The 22,351-nt window shown below is 40.9% G+C and overlaps 1 protein-coding gene across 1 annotated transcript; it reads right to left on the reverse strand.

Annotated features, from left to right (window-relative positions):
• Nucleotides 1-281: 281 nt before the first annotated feature.
• Nucleotides 282-21,098, reverse strand: megf8 (multiple EGF-like-domains 8). Its single transcript, XM_087806559.1, has 44 exons — nucleotides 20,748-21,098; nucleotides 19,521-19,701; nucleotides 19,199-19,362; nucleotides 18,900-19,109; nucleotides 18,637-18,817; nucleotides 18,431-18,519; nucleotides 18,046-18,259; nucleotides 17,780-17,963; nucleotides 17,488-17,633; nucleotides 17,302-17,412; nucleotides 17,063-17,214; nucleotides 16,134-16,235; nucleotides 15,897-16,044; nucleotides 15,429-15,592; nucleotides 14,587-14,790; nucleotides 14,023-14,220; nucleotides 13,693-13,953; nucleotides 13,295-13,413; nucleotides 13,007-13,138; nucleotides 12,760-12,873; nucleotides 12,592-12,675; nucleotides 11,909-12,148; nucleotides 11,652-11,836; nucleotides 11,358-11,571; nucleotides 10,839-11,079; nucleotides 10,623-10,755; nucleotides 10,270-10,517; nucleotides 10,060-10,170; nucleotides 9,860-9,978; nucleotides 9,113-9,344; nucleotides 8,872-9,043; nucleotides 8,558-8,721; nucleotides 8,335-8,470; nucleotides 7,783-8,014; nucleotides 7,596-7,722; nucleotides 7,294-7,504; nucleotides 6,642-6,856; nucleotides 6,362-6,557; nucleotides 5,940-6,108; nucleotides 5,173-5,365; nucleotides 4,916-5,086; nucleotides 4,717-4,847; nucleotides 3,769-3,901; nucleotides 282-3,689 (listed from the first exon to the last, which is right to left on the reverse strand). The coding sequence occupies exons 1-44, from the start codon at nucleotides 20,769-20,771 to the stop codon at nucleotides 2,199-2,201; spliced, it is 8,646 nt and encodes a 2,881-aa protein (XP_087662685.1). The 5' UTR covers nucleotides 20,772-21,098; the 3' UTR covers nucleotides 282-2,198.
• Between the last annotated feature and the right edge of the window lie 1,253 nt (nucleotides 21,099-22,351).

Below are 22,351 nucleotides of genomic sequence, written 5' to 3' on the forward strand. Positions count from 1 at the left end.
TCTAATCAAACTATATTCAGTTCTTAGATGTATGTAAAGGGTGTGAAAATAACAAATATAAGGTAAGGTAAGGTATATAATATATATATATATATATATATATATATATATGGTATATAGTGTGTGGATGGAGTGTCTTCATTACTAACAGGATTCTTCGCTGCAAACATTTTTTGTGACATTCACAACACTCATGGCAAGATCTAATACTTGACAGAGGTATGGCTCAGAGTGTATCACAGATGTCGTCTGTACGGCTCATAATGAAAGTATCACAAAAAGACATTCTCACAGATTTATTTCAGCCATCTCAACACAGGTAATCTGACACAACCCTCTGTACAAACTGTTCCCTTCTTTGAAAGCAAATTCAACACAAATTATGTACAAAATAAGTGTTTTTTAAAATAAGACAAAGCAACACAAAATGTTTGTTTTTGCAATTTATCGGCTATAAATAGTGAAGTGTGGAATTAAGCTAGTTTAAATATTCTGAGGACTCGTGTTACAACAAAGTTTTTTTTTGCACAATTGATAAACTCCAGTAGCACCAGTCTGTGTTTGGCTTGTGACACCGTGTGCCATCCATCCACTGATTTCGACTCTTAAAAGTGTTTCACTTGAAACTGGGACACGTTGCCTCTATGCAGTGCAAAACAAGAACACATCTGAAATGAACAAGATATCCACTCTCAATTGTTACCTTTCACCAGGAAATGTCCTACCACTCATTCTTCTACTTTCATTCTTGTAACATATTTTCATTTTTAACACATTTTGAGTTTAGCAGAAAAAATGAAATTACATTTTTTCCATGTATTCATACAACATCATATCTAAATCTTGTATTCATGAATATTTAAGTGTAGTATAATCTGGCAGGTCCCATACTTTTTTTTAAAATCTGCACTTGACTTGACATGACAAAACATTATCACATAATGCAAAGAGACATCTCGACCTTAATAATTCCTCAAGTTTGATGATTCAGAAACAGGGGGACATAACATGAACTACAACCTCCTTCACATTTGGAAAAAAATAATAATAAACAAAATGCATACATATGCTTAAGCCAACATGTGATCCAGTCTCGTATAGCAAGTATTAAGTGAACGCTTGACAACTCACAAAGAAGGCAAGAAGTGAAGGCAGAAGCAGAAATGTAAAAGCATTTACATGAACCAGTAACATATTTATGTTAATTGAATAGTTGTTAAAAACCCGCAAACACAAACTAATAGAGATTCAATTTATGTTTTTGTATTAAAATAATTGGACAAAACATTTTTTGTGGGCTCCAAGGGAGAATATCGAGCATTAGTTATACTAACTAGACACCGTTTGGTGACTAGTCAATGGGTCAAATGGGATTTTATAGAATGCAGTGTCTAACATTCTAGAATACAAATATATTTCGCACTGCTTACATAAAAACTAAATCTTCGCGGTTGTCCGTCCTAAACGTTTGCCTTCTACTTCAATTTGAACTGAGAAACAGATGAATACGTTGGTGGTATTAAATACTTTTAAATGCTTCATCTCATGTTGACCTAGATACAAAAACAATCTACCAGGCAACCTCGTTTCTCAGCACTGACTCTGTCGGCCTGTGATTGTCAGCCTCTGTGGTTTAAAGCACAAGTTGGTTCCAAGAGTGAATAATTCCCTCACAGAATTAGCTTCAGTCTTCGCACAAGACCGACTGTCGGGTCCGTGTCAAGACTGGACACCGGTGTTTTGCGTGTTCTACTGCATTCTAACAACAGCTGGCCAAGTCATGTGACGCACCAAAATACAGTAGAGCAATAATGAACACAAAAAGACGCTTTGCAACACACTTATGTACAACTCTGGTTCGATCTGTGCGGGTGACCTTGTAACTGCTAAACTTTTTTTTACAGCTGCATCTTCAAAATACATTTTTTTTCAACCATATTCTCAGTAGTTTGAAACAATTCATGATACGATGGCGTTCATGGTATAGCTTTAGTTTCATGGCATTTTGCAATATCGTCACTGAGCAGAGAGAACCATGTTTGTTTTTCTTTTTTTAAAACAATTCTAACTCTGCATGTTTTCTTTTCATTTATCAGAGTTGTATCAGGTTTTCGACTCTAAAAGCTGCAGGGAAACTGTTGTAGAATCTATGAACTAGATAAGGTGCTTGAAAAACATTTGTGGAAACAGAATTTAGTCTACATGGCCATAGTGGTGAGGTGTTGATGCAGACCTTTGCGCCCCGCACTCGTGCCGGGATGCCCCCCTCCGTTACCATGACCGCAATATTCTTGGAGGTTCTGACGCAACGTCACCAGTGCAGAGCCCAAACAGGCGCGGTTTGGAGCCAGAACTCCTCCGGGCAGCTGGAACAGCACCGTGGCCACCCCTGCCATGCCGTCGTCGGTGGGTTCCAGGGTGATAGGTCCCACTTTAAAGGTGGAATAGGAGAAGCCGATCAGCTGAGACAGAAACGGGTCGGACCGGCAAAAGTGCTGATAACCGCTGTAAGTGGACGGATGGTGGTGGTGGGAGGACTGGGTGCCAGTGGTGGTGCTGGCGTAGTGGTGGGTGTTAAGGTAGTGCAGCGGCAGGTGCTGACCACTGTTACCGCTCCCACTCATGGTCAGGTGGTGGTGGTGGTGACCGGTGGGCCCCGAACCCATTTCATGTTTGTAAGACACAGCACCGGCTCGGCCCCTCTGTCCAACCAACACTCCCCCTAATTTTCCTGTGCGGGTGTGTGCGAGCGACACGGTGCCGCCGCCTCCTCCTCCAGAAGTAGGCAAGTAGATGAGCTGTGGCTCGTCAGGCTCCAAGTATATGGTGAGTTTGGCAAAGGGCCTCGAGGCCATTTTGGTCATCTCCTGGATGTGACGCCTCTGCTCCCGACGGAAATCCAGGAACTGCTTGACCTTCCACAGCAGGACGCAGACGGACAGAAAGAGGAAAAAACAGGAGAAAAAAACGGAAAAGAATACAAAGAGGTCTATGTGGGCTTGGTCTTGTCGCAGAAAGAGCAGTCCCTGGGACTCCCCCTGCCTCTCCTCCGTGCCCACTCCTCTGAGAGCGATATAGAAGCGGCTGGACTTCAGGGAATGCACTTCGTGTGGGAACGTGATGACCACGCGATCCCGGACACTGTGTACAATAAGCACAGTCTGTGGTTTCCACACCGTGATGTAGGTGATCAAGGCTTTGGAGAACTCCTTTCTGATTTCTCTTTCAGGACTCTGAGTCTTGGCCTGCAGCTGCAGTGGATTGTGGGGGAACATAGAACCTCCCAGGTTGGACGTAGAGTTAACATTACCCTTGATAGGGGAAGGCGGCGAGTCTTTCTCTGCTCCGGTGGTTGTTCCCCGAGTCACGGATTCTTCCTCGATTTTAATAGTGTGTATCCCAGAGAGCCGGTCCACGTCGACAATGAAGGTGTCGTGCGAGTTGGACACATAAACTTCCACCTCGCCGAAGGTCACGTCTATGGTGACCCGGATGTCTACGTTGGTGAATTTGGGCTGAGCCATAAAGAAGACGGTGCGGCCTCTGGGCAGGTTGCGAATTGTCGGGTCGTGGAAACAGTTGGTCTGAGACGTGGGGTCAAAGCAGTACTCCGTGTCTACATTTAACTGCCGATAACACTGGCGGCCGTTCACCGGGGTTCCATTGAAGGAGTCTTTGCACTTGGCACACTGGAGGTATAAAAGAGGGGGTCATTTGGTTAGACAGGCAAATTGTTTCGTGTGATCAATTTCTGCACCGTTGGCTCACCTGTTGTCTGTAGCAGTCTTTCCGGTCGTTTTGAGGACTGCTGAGACAGGATGAGGTTTCTGTGTTGTTTTGGCAGGGACAGCCTGTGCCATCGTGCTCATTGCAGGTGTCGGCATGACCGTTACACTGACACCTGAGATGACACACACTCTTAGGAATAAGAATACATTCTAAAACATTAGACCCAAAGGCTTTTGACTATCTTTTACCAATGGATTCCATCAATTATTGCCTCATCACAATTCAACCTGGCTCTCTGGAGTAGTCCTTTATATTCTATATACACCAGGCGGTCTTTGAACGTCTCTTTTTCCCCGCCCATCATCTCTACACTCTAACTCAGTTAGCACATCATCATCATGATTTGTTGGGTATTTGTTTTGGAAATACAATTACATTTAATTTAACTAAAACACCCCTTTTTAGTGGATGCATTTATTTTATATTTGAATTGTATCAATTTCCGATCTATGCTCAAAATAATCCGTCATTGAATGCATCACTGTTGTGTCTGACTCACATAATCTCAAATTGTGAGTTGATTGTCGCTTGATCAACCAGTAATTGTGAATAAAAAAAAGAAGAAGAAGCAATTATTTCTTCGAAGAATAGTCAAAGTGGGATTTGATCCCATTCTCTTCCTGGAGATTTCATTAAGATCACTTTATGAACAGATTGTTTTATTTTGAAAGGTTAACAGATGTTTGTTTAACTGATACAGTTCTTTACTTCCCTCATGATTTATTGTGGTCTGACTGTGACAACTATAACAGCCTTGATGAGCTGCAGCATAGACGGATCACAAACAGGCGTAAATTGCTTAATTGATCAGAATATTAGTGGATCTGTTGCTATTGTGACTTAAAACAATGCAGATGCAATACAGAAGCATCCGGTGAAAGATGCTAAACCAAGAGAAACAACACCGAACAATAAGGTTTCACTTACTTATCACACTTCCCCTGCAGCAGAAAGTAGCCACTGAGGCAGCTCTCACATTTGTCGCCAACACTGTTGTTCTTGCAATTCACACAAACGGCATTCTCCTCTGTGGGGCCTTCTAACACCCACTCTTTAATCTGGTGAAGAGGGGAAGGAAAATCACATACAGAAGAATACTCAGAATCTTTGATCACAAACAACAAACCTTGTTAGGGTCTAGTGAGAATAGTCCTGGATTGTCAACAGCTTTTTTGTGTTCTTCTCTAGACAGGCACACGCCACTATTTCCTTTGCAGAACTCTCGACATGGGCGACAGGTGCCTCCACCTTTGGCAGAACCCACAAAGAGTGGCTTACACTTCTCACAGTGCTTACCCTGGTGTGCGAGAAAAAAACAAACAAATACATCAAACCAATTCATATAAAAGCAATAATTTTTAAGGTGTGTTGATAAATACTTACGATGGTGTTATTGTGGCACTCTATGCAATCATCTGGTTTGTTGACACCTGCACAGTTGCTGTGCTTATTACAGCTACACTGTGAGGAACAGTTGTCCCCTACGAAGCCAAAGTGACACTGGCAAACTCCAGGAGAGACACAAGTGCCATTGACACAGCCTTGAGCACACACCGGCTCACACTGTCCGGACATACTGAAAATGAAATAAGGAAAAAATATTTTTAGTGGACAGAAAAAATGTACTTTATGGTAATAGAAACAAGAAAATCACACAGAGAATGCAAGCTACCACAAGCAATTCATTTGCACCAATGATTTTCACTCAATACTTTTGTTGTCTGTCTATCTATTCTTTAGGATGTTTTTGTAACTTTGAAAGCATTAACTCTCACATACAAATGAGCTTTGATTTGATTTAGATAGCAGTGAGCAGTAGCGTCGAGGGACACACACTGAAAGAAATGAGCCTAACTTGTACTGCTGCTCTCTCTGAACTGTGGAACAAATTTATTAAAAGATTCTTGAATCCAGATGACAATATCAAACACCACAGTTCGCTAACAGACGGATGTTGACAGCTGTAGTACTTGCAGTTGGTTTTATTATTTCTGAAACCTAATAAATTCATGGACATTCGTGATTTTAACTATCATTAGAGTGTAAATTCTCCTTCTACAAATTTTTTAGTCAGACCCAGTAATAGTTTTGCATCATAAAATGTCAACTGATTATTAATATGCATGTGATTTTCAAGTGTTGAACCATACCTGCTAAGGATGTATCCGTGTTTACATGTGCAGTGGTAACCCTGTGAGAGGTCGTGACAGTCTTGGGTGCTGTTGCAGTGGTGATGGCCATTAGCACACTCGTCCTCCTCTGGACAGTGAAGGAATGACCAACTGCTGTTTCTCAGCGGACAAACTCCCTCACTCACACCTGGAAAATGGGTAAAAAGCATGCAGTTGTATAGTTGTTTTTATTTAGCCGTCGTAATTATGTATTTTTGATTCATAATATTAAGGTATTATGGTTGATTTATAGAACGTTAATTATTTTTTTCCATAATTGAAACAAAATATTAATAAAATTATATACGCCTGTTCATCTTAATAATAACATATGTTTTATAAATTATACATTATTATACAATAGATTCAATATAAAGTGCAGGCAATAGAAACGTTTTTACCATCAAGACCTCCTTGCATGCATCGTCCAGCACCATTTCCCCCTCTTGAAGCGCACCAGCCACACTGAGGCCTGGCAATGCACTGGGAGCACTGGGAAAGCTGGGAACACTGAGGGGAGCAGGAGTCTCCTCCTGCTAGAAGACGACCACACTGACCCGCTTCACATCTCAATGGAACAAAGGATGGACTCATGCACTGCATTAAAATGAAAGGTTAGTTTTGGCAGATGTTTTAAAAAAAACCTCATTAAAAACATTTAGTGAATAGACATGTGTTCACCTGCTGAAGAGCCATGCTCCACACACAGTGCTGCCATCCTCCATCGGAGCCTCGTGAGCCCAGACAGAGGCTGCAGTTTGAAAGAGTGTGGCAGGGAGGAGGGCAGGGCAAAGGTGGCGACGACTCCACTTGCATCGGTGACACATTGAGGAGGGCATAGCTAAAGCACGTCCAGTCATAGGTGGGATTCACACTTAGAATCCGCCTCGTCTCCCCTGGAAAAAAACATTTTGTTCTTTAATAAAACCTTGTTTGAAGAAGTTTACTCCAAAAAACAACAACATTATCACTCCTATAGCTTAGATTATATAACCTAGATGGAATAGATTTCTAAGAACAAGTTGCATCTTTGGCAGGCACCCACCAGAGAGATTTTGAGATCCCTGATGTAGATGCTTTAGTAACTGAAGACTAATAGGAACACTAAGCTGCACATAATGAAAGCACACAACAGAGGAGAGGCTGGGAGAGAAAATAAATAATAGATAATATTGTATTAATATCATTGAGATCATGTTTAGGGTTGTTGATAATTCAGGTGTGAGCTTCAACTGAGAGGGTCTTGATGGATATTTTATTTTTCATTTATACCATATTTTCAGTGTCATCAACCATCATAATCATAGAAGAGTGTACTGTTACACAAACACACCTGTACGTTTGAACTGCCGTGTCCACATGCATTTCCCAGAAGCAGTGCACTTGGGGCAGTCAGAAGCCTCACAGCTGGTTTCAGTACAGTTGCTGGACAGGAAGATCTCCCTCTGGTTAATGCGACAGTCATGTTCAGATGTACAGCTGACGGAGCTGCTAATGCACGCCCCCTCTGGACAGTTTGTGCACCATTTACACTGCAGTGCCGGCTGGAGATAAACAATTGAATAAATATTCAGGTTAAAATATCATCATCTCTATTGGATGTTTCATTAATGATTGTTCAGTCAAGCAAGTAACCTGTAACGCATTGCTGAATGTCCTTGGATGTCGTGCAAGACATTCACTGCATGTCTTCAGTCTGCGGCATTGGTCAGGCTGGCGAGGAGTTGGGGAGCACGGGGATGGACCGGTGAAGCAGCCAAGTCTGAGGAAAGAATCCGTGAGAATATTAAATTGTATTGTTAATAAAATGTTGAGTCATTACCTCTCAGCAAGGTCAGAAGAGGCACATGTTCCCCTGCACCACACGCAGCTGCCAGTTGTTGTGTTGCATGTTTCTGGTGTGGGCATCAGTGAGCAGGGGTCAGACGGGACAGTAAGGATGAGAAGGCGACCTAATGTCACCCCATTGAAGCCCCCTGATATAAACAGACGACCATCCCAGTTTGCCATGGCCAGAGAAACGGAGCGATTCACTGCATCACCGACAGCAGAGACTGAAAAAGAAAATAAATATTTATTTATTACGTTTCACTTTGGTCCACACATCCTGCACATGTGCCCTATATGAGAAGAGGCTGCGGAGTACCCGGGACCACCAGACTGTGGTCCTGCTTTGTTGGCAAACCATTTATTATTACCTATATTATTTATTATTTATTATTAAACCTGTATTATTTGTCTAATGTTAATTGGTTCAAGATGGTGAACGAGTATTGTTACTTTATTATTCCCACATATGTTTGTGTATAAACATATTACGCCCATTCCTAGTACTAAATGGAATGATGAAAGAAAAAATCCTTGATTTCCTCACCTGGTTGTAACCAGGTATTACAGTTCACCTGGTACAGGGACACCGAGTTACTGTAGTCTTCCGTTTCAGTTCTTCCACCAATAATGACCATGGTATCTTTGATCAGAGCAGCTGCGTGGAAGAACCGAGAAATTGGCTATTCAAAGAAGAGAGGGGAAAAGATTAATGCTTGCTTGTAAGATCCCACTACAATTGTCTGGAATATTTATAATGATTATTTTACCTTATTTCCCTGTGATGGGACCAGTAGAGACCAGGTCAAGTTGGGGTAGTACAGGCTGTATAGCTCTCCCGATGGCTCCACAGTCTCCACATGGAAACGATAACCACCAAAGACAAAGATGGCATCCGTTTGTTCATGGTAGACAGCAGAGTGACCATATAAACCTGTGCAAAAAAAGAAAAGGTGTTTGATTAGTTTGATGTTCATTGTCCTACAAATGGAACATTCAGACCAACATGTTTCTGTGTTATTATTATCAATATTAAGGATTTAAAGACTAAAATAAAACTATTTTTCACAAAGTCATTACCAACCTGTTGGTGGCGTGCCCATGTGTGGGGCAATTGTCCAGTTTCCAGTTTGGGGATTGAATTCCAACAAGTGGTGGTTAAAGCCATTTTCAGGTGAGTAACCGCCAATCAACAACACCGAGGTGTCACGACGCACTGTTAAAGTGTGGCCAGCTATGGGTGGCAATACTGTGCTCTGTTGGACAAAATGATAAAACCACGTTACAATGAAACATTTAACATGCGACTATTAACTCAAACTCACCTTATGTTCTTTCCACACCAAACTGCTGAGATTGAGACTCCAGGCGTCCATGGCGACAGAGTTCTGAGTGACCCCACCAACTACTAGCATGAAGCTGTGGCTTGTTGCATGATTGTCAGGGTTAAAGGTCGTAAGGAGAGCAGAAGCGTGGTGGTATCGTGGACTGGGAGTGGAACCTTCTTCCACAGTGCTTGTCAACATTTGTGTCCACCGCCTCTCAGAGACAGAATATCTACAAAGTAATAAGGCAAACATCATCAGGACTTGAGCAGGAGAAATGCTAAAGGTACAGTTTTTAAAGGTACACTTCTTTGCGCTTGATGGAGTCTACTGACTCCTTTAAGAAACATCTTACAAGACGTTTCTATTTGTTCAGGCTTTTGCTTGAATTTCTCGTGTGAACTCCTGTGTTGTTCTCAGTATTATCTTGATCTTTAAAGTATGTACTTTTTTGAGTATTGTTTTGATTGTTTAAGCGCTTTGTGACCCTGGTCTCGAAAAGCGCTATATAAATAAATATTACTTACTTACTTACAGTACCACTCAGCTTTAAAAAGTTACTGGTAAAAGTAGTAAAATAGAAGTCTAGTTTTAAACATTTAATTAAATGTTTTATTAAGTACATGCATGGTACTTTAGTGTTGCAAGTAAAATCTTTTATGAAAATAAGAAGAACAAAATGGTCATATATTGAAATATCTTTCACCACCACAATAACTTAATAAATAATCATTTTAGCCTACGTACCTGTAGACATTTCCTAGAATTCCTTCAGTGAGGGAGAGTCCACCATACATCCAGAGGTTTGCCTGAGGGCCAGACACCAATGAATGGCCCATTCTGTGAAGGAATCTGTGGGCCTGGTTCTGCGTTTAAAAAAAGGTTCATAAGTTTATTGTCTTCTATTAAATATTAAAGTCTAGTTTTGTGGTAAGTTTTTCTCCTACCACAGTCATCTGTGTGTCCAGCAATGTTTCCCAGATGAGGCTGTTGGAGTCCCGAAGAACTGAGCAGTCAGACCCTGTCCAGTTGCTTTTACAAACACACACTCCAAGAGACTGTGGAATAGAAAAGACATGGTCAATTTACTTTAGATTTCAGTACACAGAAGGGGCACATTTATTTATTTATTTTTTAATCAGAGGTAACACACTTACGACATTACAGGTGCCTCTACCCTCTGTGATGCCACAGTCCTGTGGACACATCACCCTGTCACAGTGTGGGCCACTGTATCCTTGAGGACACTGGCAAAGACCAGCTATGCATTGGGAAACACCAGGACACAACGGGGAAGAATCATCATCATCCGAGCTTCTGTGACATCGGCGCACCCAGAAAGATGCATTGAAGCCTTGAGGTTTGTTTGAAGACACATTGGCTTCAAAGTAGACCGAGATTACTCCTGGTGGAGAAACCAATGGATACAAATTATTTTCTGCTAATCCACCATGATGGGGTTTTTTACAGCAGCTGTTTACAGATAAACTGGAGGCTAAAATGATTCTACCTGAAGTGGCCTCCACAGTAACTTGCTGTGTCCGTGTAGTTCCACAAAATGCTCCAATCAGATTGTGATCCGAGTGAACGACTCCATTACTCAGAAAGCGAGGAAGGCCATCAAAAACATACACATATGAGCTCTGTGGTGGAAAAACCACAGGTTATGATTTTTCACAAAGAACAGAAGTGTCTGTACATGTGACATACTTTGGTGAGCACTTACTTTACAGTTCGTATGGGAATCTGGGTGCAGTGTGAGAGCTATAGGGGGACAGAGCTGTCGGGGCATACATGGAGAGAGTTTGTCCGTCACAGAAAGGACCCAAAGACAATGGGAAAGTCCCCCCTTTCCTTCGGTTCCACTTCTCCAACCAAGAGATGAGGAAAGAGGAATGGTCAAGGATGATGTCGAGGAGAGAAGCACAGAACGTCCCTGGCATTGGCGGTAGCATGTTCCATTGTTCCTGATGAGAAATAAGCATGATGAAGGGAGAACATCTTCTTCTTCTTTAAACATATGTGAAAAGGACAAACTAATATTAGGGTGAAGAACTTCCCAATCCCTTTTCAAGTAATAAAAAATATTTAAAGTATTTTTGGCATTTAAAATGGTACAGTGTACTGTAAAATGTTTCTAAAGGGAAAATAATTAGCATATATAGAGAATCAAATGATATTTGATATGATAAACAATAGCCAGGTACAAAAATACACAAATTCCCCTTTTAAACTAAATGTTTACCTGGGGTCTCCATAGTAACCAGGTAGACAGGAGTCGCAGTGAGGTCCGTGGGTGTTATGTGTGCAGTAACACTGGCCAGTCTGGTTGTGACAGAAACCTCGTAGTGGATCTCCATGGCCATTGCACTCACATGACACGCAGCCACTGCCACCAGCGAGTGCTGAACCAAAGCTACCTGGACGGCAGTGTTCACAGTGAGGCCCTGTTGTCCAGTCTAAAAATGAGGGAAAAAAACATTATAAAATCTTTGAACTTTAAATGTACTCCTTATATTTAAAAAAAATATGGCCTTACCTTGGCATTCATCACAGATACCAGGTGCAGTGATGCAGGTGGAATGGAAGTTACATCCACAGTCCACATCACATTCAACACCACTCAGGACCAGAGTTGCAGGATCAGATGTCCAACCAAGAGAGCACTCGCACTCAAACCTTGGGCTGCCGCTACATTGGCCTTCACGACACTCATTATAGCAGCTAGAAACAAAACATGGTGAATTTAAATGAGCCTTGTTTTTACCAAGTCATCATCTTAGAACATCTTCTTACGTCTGGTTGCAGTGCAAGGTCCCGTCTCCCATGTAGCCCCTCTCACAGTGGCACTCATATGACGTAGGAGTGTTAATGCAAGTGGCAAACAGGTGGCAATTATGGAGACCCAGTCGACATTCTTCTACATCAGGGCAGGTGGGGTAAGACCAGATGGCATCTTGGTCTCCATCCTGGATGTGCTCAAGTTCCAGCTCCATTTCAAGGGGACGAGGTGGAGCAGAGGTTTGTGGCTCAGGACTGAGTTGAAAAAAGAGCCTTTTTTGTGATCCTGGGCTCCAGTCAGTGCTATTATGGTTCTTCATTTTTAGAATGAATACGAAACGACATCCCTTAAACCCAAGTAGTATACTGTTGATGAAATCCAGCCTTTCCCCTGATACATGTAGCGAGACAAGTTCCCATACAAAGACAATGATATAAACCCTGCTAATCAAACTATTCAAGCTTATATTCCTAAATATCAGAGTATTTTATGTTATCACCATCATTGATGAAAAAACTATATTCATACTATACTATAATCAACAAGACAGTTGGTTTCACAAGGAAAATGATAGCTTCAAAATAAGAAAGCATTCCAATCAGTATTTTACTTTATCTCAGAATAGGTTCACAAGACAGACATATTTTCATAGAGGCAAGGATTCATTGGGAAGCTGGAATAAAAAGAAAAGTCTTACTTTGCTGCACGAACTTCAGCGACAGCCACACTGCAGTTATATACCGAAGAGTCATCAATTCCTGCCCAGTCTCCTCTCAGACATCTTAGATGGGAAAATGCAACGATTAGCCTGTGTATTTCAGCCATAAGCCACAAATATTATTGTCAAATGGACTTTAATACTTACTTTCCGATTGTGGGGTTGTTGTAGTCGCCACACCAGCCGCATTGGAAGGTCTTCAGGCACTCGGTGCAAGTGTTTATTGATGAGCATTGTTTACACTGAGGAACTGAATGAACACTAAAACAAAGAGGAGATCACATTGTTTTTATATATCAGACTGACATTTTATAGCACTTTGTAATAAGTACTGTTTGCGTAAGAGACATTTTCAACAAAAATAAAGAAGCAAGAATAAAACACCTCATATTACCTGTCATACCAATCCCTGCACTCTCCAAATGGGTACTTGGTGAGGTATGCAGCAAAGTAGAAGCAGGCCTGTGCTGATTCACACCAAGCACACTGGCTGGAGTTAGAGAGGCACTCGCCGCACGTCTTCCTCCTTTAAAAAATGAGATAGTTAAAAATACCATAAAATAACAAGAAGAAATGTGATCTGCTGTTTGCTTGGTAAAACCAAAAAGTAGGCGTGTTCGAAGATCATTTTTAAAAAGATCATACTTGTAATTTTTGTAATTCAGTTCATAGGAGAACTTACTGATTGCAGACTTTTGGACAACCCCTCGGTTCACGGACGGATCCATCTAGCCTTCCTCTTCGGCTGCACTGATAATCACCCTTTTTGCTGGAATTCATCTGCCACTCACAATATGGGTCCTGAGGGTTAATAAAGCATTCAATTAGTAAAAAATAACTACAAGCAAAAACACTTTTTTTTACATTACTAACATAAATTACAATTTAGAAATAACAACAAACAGGTGACACAGAGTCACATATACTCCTATACCTAATTCCAGTGAGCGAATAATACATTTGTAAAATGATGGTAACCTACCATTATTTAGTGATTACTTCATAAACAATAAAATATTAAGCCTTAATAATGCTGTTCAAAGAGAAAGCAATAAATTACATGACATAGTCATGATGTACCTGAGTGCAAGTTGTACAGTCTCTATATTCTTCACACAAGGTGCAGTGCTGGGGTGCAAGCAGCAGATGGCGCTGAGATTTCTCTTTTCCATCTCCCTTTCCTTCTTCTGGACAGGGTTCAAGGTCTGGGTTTTCACGCCGTAGACAACGGGACAAAGATGGGCACCAGCCACACGACTGATCAGAGAGACACGCCAGACAGGACATGTACCCGGAACAAGAGGCCGAGCGATACGGTTCCAAGAACAAGAATGAAATCTCCTAGAGAGAGGGATAGTTTTTATATTAAAAAAAATGGATAAAGTCGACTATGATTGTGCCTCAACTTACACTTCCTCCAGACAGGGTTCTGTTCCAGGTCAGGGCCATCTCACTCGTCTGTCCTGAGCCAGAGTTGTTCAAGTAGCCCTCCGCCTGAACAAGGTAATGGTTTCCCCTGGTCAGGTTAGAAAACAGTCGGCTTCCATCAGGGCGAGTCAGGGGTTTTAATTCTTTTTCCTGTTGAGCTGCCCAGCGGCCAACAACTTCCTACAGAAAAAAAGGCAGTAGAATGAGGATGTTTGATGAATGGACAGCATGGAATAAAAACATAATACTTTAAAGACAAAAAGACAAAATATAGAACAGGAAATACGCTCTCCATTCCTCAAATAAGTACATGAAATAAATAGCAAGTACTCATGCAAAATCCAGACCTAGTCTTTTTAGTTTACTACAAGGATAACCAAGCAATATATAGGACATGAACATAAACACCAGCATAGGAGCATTTTTATGTTTATCAGTACAAACATGTTTTGGAAATATTGTGCACTGTGTTTTTCTAGACTATGAAGAAACAATGAATAAATAAATTCAACCATCAATTTATTATTTAATAATGGATAATCTCACCATTTGAGTGGAATTGGGGCCCGATCCCACTCGAGCTTCGAAGTGCAGTCTTTGGATCCGAGCCCACATCGACACAGTCTCGGTGGGAGGTGGAGTTGGAGGAGGAGCTCCCAACAATGGGTGGATGAAGCCCCTGAACTGAAGGGCCATATCCATTTCAGCTGCCGGGGTGAGGATGATGCTGGTGGTGCGGACGATAGACACCTGGCAGGAGGGGAGGATGGTGGAAGGGAGTAGAGGATGGGGGTGGATACACATCAACGCATTTCCTACAAATGCCTAAACAACTCTTACAAACTATAATGCAGGAAAGCCTAAAGCAAATACAACAGCAGAAGGAACAAAGAAAAAAAGACTATTATTAATAGCATGATTTAAAATGTTTATTTTTAAATAAAAACAAAGGGTGAGAGGTAAGACAGAAAACATTAGCACAAAGATCTTCATTAAAAGAAGCATTTATGATGCAAGAACTGATCTGAAGAACATGGAGAAATTAGGAAATATAAATGAGGAAGATCCTTTGAGCCCGACTTTGCAAAATAAAAGTTTTCATTGTGAAACGTTGACCGTTAATTTGTTGGAGCAAAATAAATAGTTGTTCTAACACTAAGAACTTTAAGATATGTCATTTACAGACATTACGCTTAATTTGTTATATTCAGATTGTTCTTTGATGATAACGAGCATTGAATACTCTGTATAATGGAATACATTTTCTAATTTCAGATGACTTGAGAATAGCCTTTACAAACACTTTCATGTTGCAAGAAAGAAGTAAGGAACAGAAAATATTGAGGTAGTCACACCTAGGAAAGAAGCATCTTAATAAGACTCCGTACCTTGTCAGGCTGGGAGTCGTTGCGGGGGTGCTGGTAGGTGAGCAGGTGCAGTCCTGGGACATAGTTCTCGGTGCGACAGGAGTGGAGGGAGGTTAGGAAAAGGGTACGCTCCCCCCACCAGCCATACGCCCCTGAGATCTGGTCCACACGGCACACACTTCGCTCTGTGAGACCGAGAGGAAGAGGTCAGCAGACAAAAATACATCTGACCTTCAAACAATCTGAGAAAACTAAACAGGAAAATGACCACTAACTGATATTGTACATGCGTTAGAGAGAGAAGAATTTTGTGATTTAACTCCACCAAAGAAATGTGATTCAACAGGCAGGAATTGCCAGTCAGGTCACAAACACGAAACTGGTGAAGCAACATCACTAATCAGCTCTGTCACATGGCCAATATTAGTGTATTCCCTCACAAAAAACTTGTTATCAGCACTTCCCACTGCCCTCCTTCTTGTGCCTCACCTGACACTGGCAAGCAGGATTCGTTCTGAACACACCATCCAAATTCACCAGGAGCCCGAGCCAGGGAGGCTGGTGTGCCACTGAATACCAGACAGGACTGACAGTCAGAGAGAAAGCGTGCCAGACCCAGACAGCCGGTACTGCCACACTGCAAGAAAGTTTAACAACATGGTGCATTAAATTGATGCGAGGAGTTTGAAGGTATATAAAATAGAAACATTTTGAAATCTTTTTTACCGGGTAAGTGGGTTGGTACTCTCGACAACGACCTTCACACCAACTGCACTCTGGATTCTTCAAACACATACTTTCATCCAATGCCTCAGAACACACAGCATCCTGGAAACAAAGCAACAAGTAACAGCCACTTTTAGACACTTCAAGCCTCTTTTTAGCAAAATACAAATTAGAAATCCAGTCCAGCATTCCCTTATTTATCACCCTGCACATTTCCTTTGTTTAGCTCTGCTTATCTGGCCACAGAAAATCTAGAGTCATTCTACAGTTTTCTTTAAAGAAATCTGAATTAAAATTTTGTTACTTTTTCAGTAAACAAACCATCATCATGGAGCATGAATTTGATGTCAAAAGGGGCGTTGATTAAGTTTCGGTGCTTACAAAATATTGAATAAATTCTGGTGATATGTACATAGTGATTTCTCTCACTAAAAAACTAGTAATTCATGAAATGATAAAATAAAACAAAAAGATTGACATAGTTTAGGTTATGGACAATATCTGAGCTATGAGTGAGAGTATCTGGATGTTCTGTTCCTGTTAGTCTTTGTATCTTTGTCTTTGTTGTTTTTCTTTCCTTGACCTATGTTCTTTGTCTTTGTCTTTAGACTTAGATTGTGTCATCTTGTTCTTCCTCTTTATGTTCTTCTTATTTTATTTTTTATGTATTATTTTTTATTGTTTATGAAAAATTGCTGGCTATTGTAAAAAAACAATTTCCCAAAGGAGACCTCCTGAGGGATCAATAAAGTTTTACCTTACCTTACCTTATGAAGTTGTTGACACATAATCAGAGACATTTAGATCATTTTAATCAGATAAGAATACACCTAAAAGCAGTTTTAACAAGGTCAAGCTCTGATATCCATGCCAAAAAGAGACCTTGTGTGTTTTTCCCTATTCTAATGTTGATTCATTCTTACACTTACCCTATCACCTTGATCACTACTGACAAACAAAGGAACTTTGAAAGCCATCAGGTCTCCACGAGCCACACCACTGTAACCAGATGCAATCAGGAGCACTCGTCCCTCCATCACAGCAGCTACATGCGAGTAGCGTCCTTTGACACGTTCTCCGCCTAAGAGTAAACCAAGCACGTTCGGTATAAAAAAAAAAGATAACAATGGAGAATGTGTTGATAAATGCAGAAAGAAAAATGTCACACCAAGTAGCCATCTTTCCCCGGCAGACACCCATTGATGGCAACCAAGATGGTAGAAAAATATTTCCTCATCATAACACTTCTCTTCTTGGTAGTGAATGTGGACATTACCCCCTAAAAAGGAAAATTAGGTTAATCCAATGATTGTATGTGGGTGGAAACAATACAATCATGAACACATGAACTTACCAAAGACCACCATGTAATTCCCAATGACAGTTGCTGTGTGGAAGGCTCGCTCCCTGGGGCCTGTCGTGGGAAACCGGGATCGGAAGGATGTCCAGAATCGCCTTTCCACGTGAAATACATCGGTGTTGTTTACCCGAACACTAAACCTTGAATATCAAAGAAAAAACAGGTGATTATTATCGCTAAATACCTAAATTGAACCAATTTCATTTTCTTAAAACCATTCAACCCAAAAATAACTTGAACTCTTTTATACACAAGAGCTTTAAATATATGTTTGTCTCTTGTGTACCTGGCTGTGGTGGGTCTGTGGCCTCCATAAACAAGCAGGGTCTTAGAAGGTTCATGATACACCATAGTGTGACCAGCAGTGGCAGGGGGCTTCCCACCAGTAGGCTGAACCGCCTCCCACAATCCAGAGCCACGAAGGCTGAACCGGTAAAGTGACGCAGAGAACATATCATCCTCAGTGCGTCCTGAAAGAAACAGAGACAACTTAGGCATGTTGATAAAAACTATTTCACATGAGGCTAATCTACAATAGAACAAGAGCCTTACCTCCGAAAACATACAGGTAACTGTCCACAATAGCTGCAGCATGATTGGCTAGTTTTGGAGCTCCGTCAGAATTTGAAAAGCCAAGCTGTTGCCAGTCATCCTGGAGTGGTCGGTACATCCATACATCACTGGCTAGGGAACGGTTTGCGAGCTCACCTCCAAATATCACCATGTTACTCATCCACTCCACAGCTGTGTGTGAATGACGAGCCACCTGACGGATAGAAGACACAAACCGTTTTAAAATATACACTTTTATGATTTGGAAAAACATATGTTTGATGATATGTTTTATTTAAAAAAATTTAATGAACAAGTAGTAGGCTAGTTTTCTTTCATGTTGTTCATAACCTTATTTGATTATCGAAAACAAAAGTGTACTTACAGGAGAGTGACCATATGATCGGCTTTCCCACTGATTGGACGTAAAGTTGTACTTGATCAAGTCTCCAAGTGCTCTGTTCAGGTCGAAACCTGCAAGAAAAGATGATGATTTAAAATGATTAAAAAAAAAACATTCATCAAAAAACATACGAGTGATGAGCGGTTAGATTGGTTTTAATCATTTGGTTGAAACGATGTTGCACTTACCTCCAAACAAGTACATTGCACCGGTGGAGGACAAGTACGTGCCAGCAGAACCCGTCCTTGGTGGGGCGTATGGGTTTCCCTCACTGACACGCCACCATTGACCTGCTCCACTATCATCCTGAAGACCAAGTTGGCAGCTGGAGCCCAGAAATCCTGAACTACACATACAGAACTCTCCTCTCTGAGATGAAAAAAAAAAGGCAAAAATTGTTTAAAAGTGACTTCACTTATGCTTTGCAGCGAGATCTAGTCTTCACACGTACTTTGTCACAATGGCCATTCGAAGAGCATGTCTGAGAGCAGAGAGGTGCTGTGCAAGAAGCTCCTCCCCAACCTTGATGACAGTGACACTTTGATGTTTGTGAATCGCATCGTCCGTGACCACCACATGCCCCAGGGCACAATGAGAAAGTGTAGGTTGCATTGAAGCCCAAAAGGTTATAATTGGCATCGCTGAAGAGATGGAGCAGCATCTATGATATCAACAACAAGAAATATTTCCTTTAAACACAAACACATCATTTTTATAATTTAAATATAAAGCGACAAAACAACCGTTTACCTTGCCAGACTTCGCTTCAATAGGTTGGGGCAGAGAGTTTCCACTTAGACTAGCTAAAAGCGGGCTCTGGTACGAGTCTCCATCATAAACAAACAGGTAGTCATAGGTACACTCCGTGTCCATGAAGGTGAAATTCAGAACAATGCGATGGCTGTTGCTTGGTGCTGTAGATCATATGTAAGGAAAACACAGAATAACTTGTATATCTAAATCATATTTGAGTAGAAGATTAAAAAAAAAATGATAGCAGGTGCATATTGTTATGGGTCTGAATGGTTTTAACTCTAAAACAAATATATAAAACGCAAAAGCAATGTCATACCTTTAATAAGCCACTCGCAGTTGCCATTGACGGAGTAGTTTCCAGGTCCATCTGTTATATAGCCCGGGGGTCCCCTCAAAACTTGCCTGTGGCCTTTGCAGTCACCAGCCTGGCAGACAGGTGACATCAATGCCAACAGGAGGAAGGAGACGGAGAGGGAGGAGGCCATCACTGGCACCACCTGCGAGCATGAGGGAAAATCAAATATGAAGACATGTATCCTTTTGTGTTGGTGCCACTTTTCATATGTAATATAGCAGGGCCGGGTCTAGACAGGCATGTATGAGGGGGCAGCCACAAATCTTGAGGGGGCATTGTGCTGTTACTTACTTACTTACATGTAAGTTTGAGGGAGCACAACATTTATTTGAGGGGGCCAGGCCCCCTCTGGCCCCTGCCTGGACCCGGCCCTGTAATATAGTGTTTAAGTATATTGTTCAAGTTTCTGCAGTGCAAACTGGTTACATTCATTAAGAACACTGACAACATAGAGGTGTAATTTGAGGGTAGACAGATAGCTGTACTTATGATGATTACGGTTATGATTATGATAGATATGCCTATTGCTTCAAAAGAGTTTGTTTTGTTTACATTTCACAAGGGCCTAAAGAAAAAATGAAATGTCTTCACTTACACATAAATGAATGCACAAAATGGAAAAGTTTATTTCTATCAAAGGTCTCTTAGATGAAGTGTTGTTTTCCAACTACGATGTACAATTTGTGTCTTTGAAAAATAAAATTAACTGTACAATTGTTTATATTTTATTTACAATTTTAAGTTTCAAAGTACATGTATTAATATTACGTCAATTGCTCTTAGAAATGTAAGTGTTGTTCCGTTTCATTCGTCATTGGTTTGTTAAATATGTGCTTATATTTGATTTAGGGGGAAAGTTCTAATTGAGTGAAAAATCTTTGTAAAATAACGGATTTTTATCGCTTTAGCATAGAACTAGAATCCCATACCTACTGTGTTGTCTCCTCGTAAATGTGAGGATTTAGATAGACGTAAATAGTATCAACAAACACCAATAAGATTATTATTAACCACCGTTTATGGTTTAAATTATAACCGATTTGTTACCCAATAACATAATATTAGAAATGCATCAACACTTGTTGTAAACGAGCAATAATAGCAGCACGGTGATACATTGATGCTAATGCAGAGATGCTAAGCTAAACTAGCTGGAGGAAAACCAGCACCGTTTGTCTCAGTACTCACCAATTCCCGTCTCTTCTGTTCCATGTCGATTTACATTTTCGTTTTCCTTAAAGACGCGACATACTCTCGAGCCAACTGATGCAATTTTTTTTTAAAAAACCTACTACTAGCTGGGTTAGCAGGACCTCAACAGACCGCTAGCTCGAATAAAAACAACAGCTAGCTACTAGCCTGTTAGCCGCATCCAGATGCGCAGTCGGTTGCTGCTGCAAGATCAGCCATTATTGACGCTAACCCTCATAATGGAGCGAGACCCGATCACAGCATGCGTCCCCAATACGGTCCCGACTCTTAGCAGGGAAGCATTTGACCATAGCGATGTCCACTCGATCGGGTAAGACGCACGGATGCCCGTTGTTTTGGTGCTGACGGTCTGGTCTCCAACACAAAAGCCTCCAGTGCCATCCAGTGGAGGAGAAACAGCTGGAACGAGTCAGAGGGAACGTTTGCTCTCTTCACCTGACTTCAGTAAACAAATGAAAAATTTGATTCTCTAAATATAACAGCAGTTTTCATATTCCCTTAGTGTGTAAAAAATCACATTTTATCCATTTTACTATTTCATTTTTTTTTTTTAGATGGATAGACTTTATTATTATCGCCTGCAGTTGATACAGAACTCTGCAGTGAGAATTCTGACCCGCTCTAGTAGAAGAACTCACATTTCTCCGATCCTTAAAACTCTTCACTGGCTTCCAGTTTCTTTCAGGATCAACTTTAAAATTCTGGTTCTTACTTTCAGATCTGTTCATGGTCAGACTCCTCCTTACATCACTGATCTGATCCAGCCTTACATCCCAGCTCGGGCTCTGAGGTCTGTGGATCAGAATCTACTGATGGTTCCTGAACACGGTTCAGGACCATAGGAGAGAAATCCTTCCAGGCTGTTGCTCCTAAGCTTTGGAACGATCTTCATCTCTCTCTGTGTTTGATGATCTACTGACTCCTTCAAGAAACATCTTAAGACGTTTCTATTTGTTCAGGCTTTTCCTTGATTTTCTGGAACTCCTGTTGTGTTATCAGTTTTATCTTGACCTTTAAAGTATATACTTTATTGAATATTGTTTTGATTGTTTAAGCGCTTTGTGACCCTGGTCTAGAAAAGTGCCATATAAATAAAAAATACTTACTTACTTACTATTAATCCCTCTGGAGATCTTCATCGGGAAATTATTTACAATTTTTTTTTTAACCCTTGTGTTATCTCAACCTCCATCAGTGCATCTATTTTTCTGTAAGCCAGGGAGGTCGTTCACCTTCACCCCGAGACAAGACAAAGGGATACCACAAACACATTTGTTTTGGGGGCTTCAAGTCACCCTGAGACAACACAAGGTTTAAATATATAATACCAAGTAAAAGATGCACATTTTTTTATACATTTCATAGAAAAATAAATTGAAAATTGTTTTTGTTTTTTTATATTAATTTATTATATTCCAGCCACTTATAAAAGGAAAACTCTTAACTTAATTACAGATCATTCAACTGTAATGTATTTGGCAATTAAATAACAATTTAAAAGGGCTTTCTGGTATGATAGGAAACAAACAACCAAGAAAGAAAGAAAATATAAAACGGAGAGCTTTTAAAAGTCAGCATAA

The sequence above is a fragment of the Callionymus lyra genome, chromosome 13 (assembly GCF_982586985.1).
Source record: "Callionymus lyra chromosome 13, fCalLyr1.hap1.1, whole genome shotgun sequence".
NCBI lineage: Eukaryota > Metazoa > Chordata > Actinopteri > Syngnathiformes > Callionymidae > Callionymus > Callionymus lyra.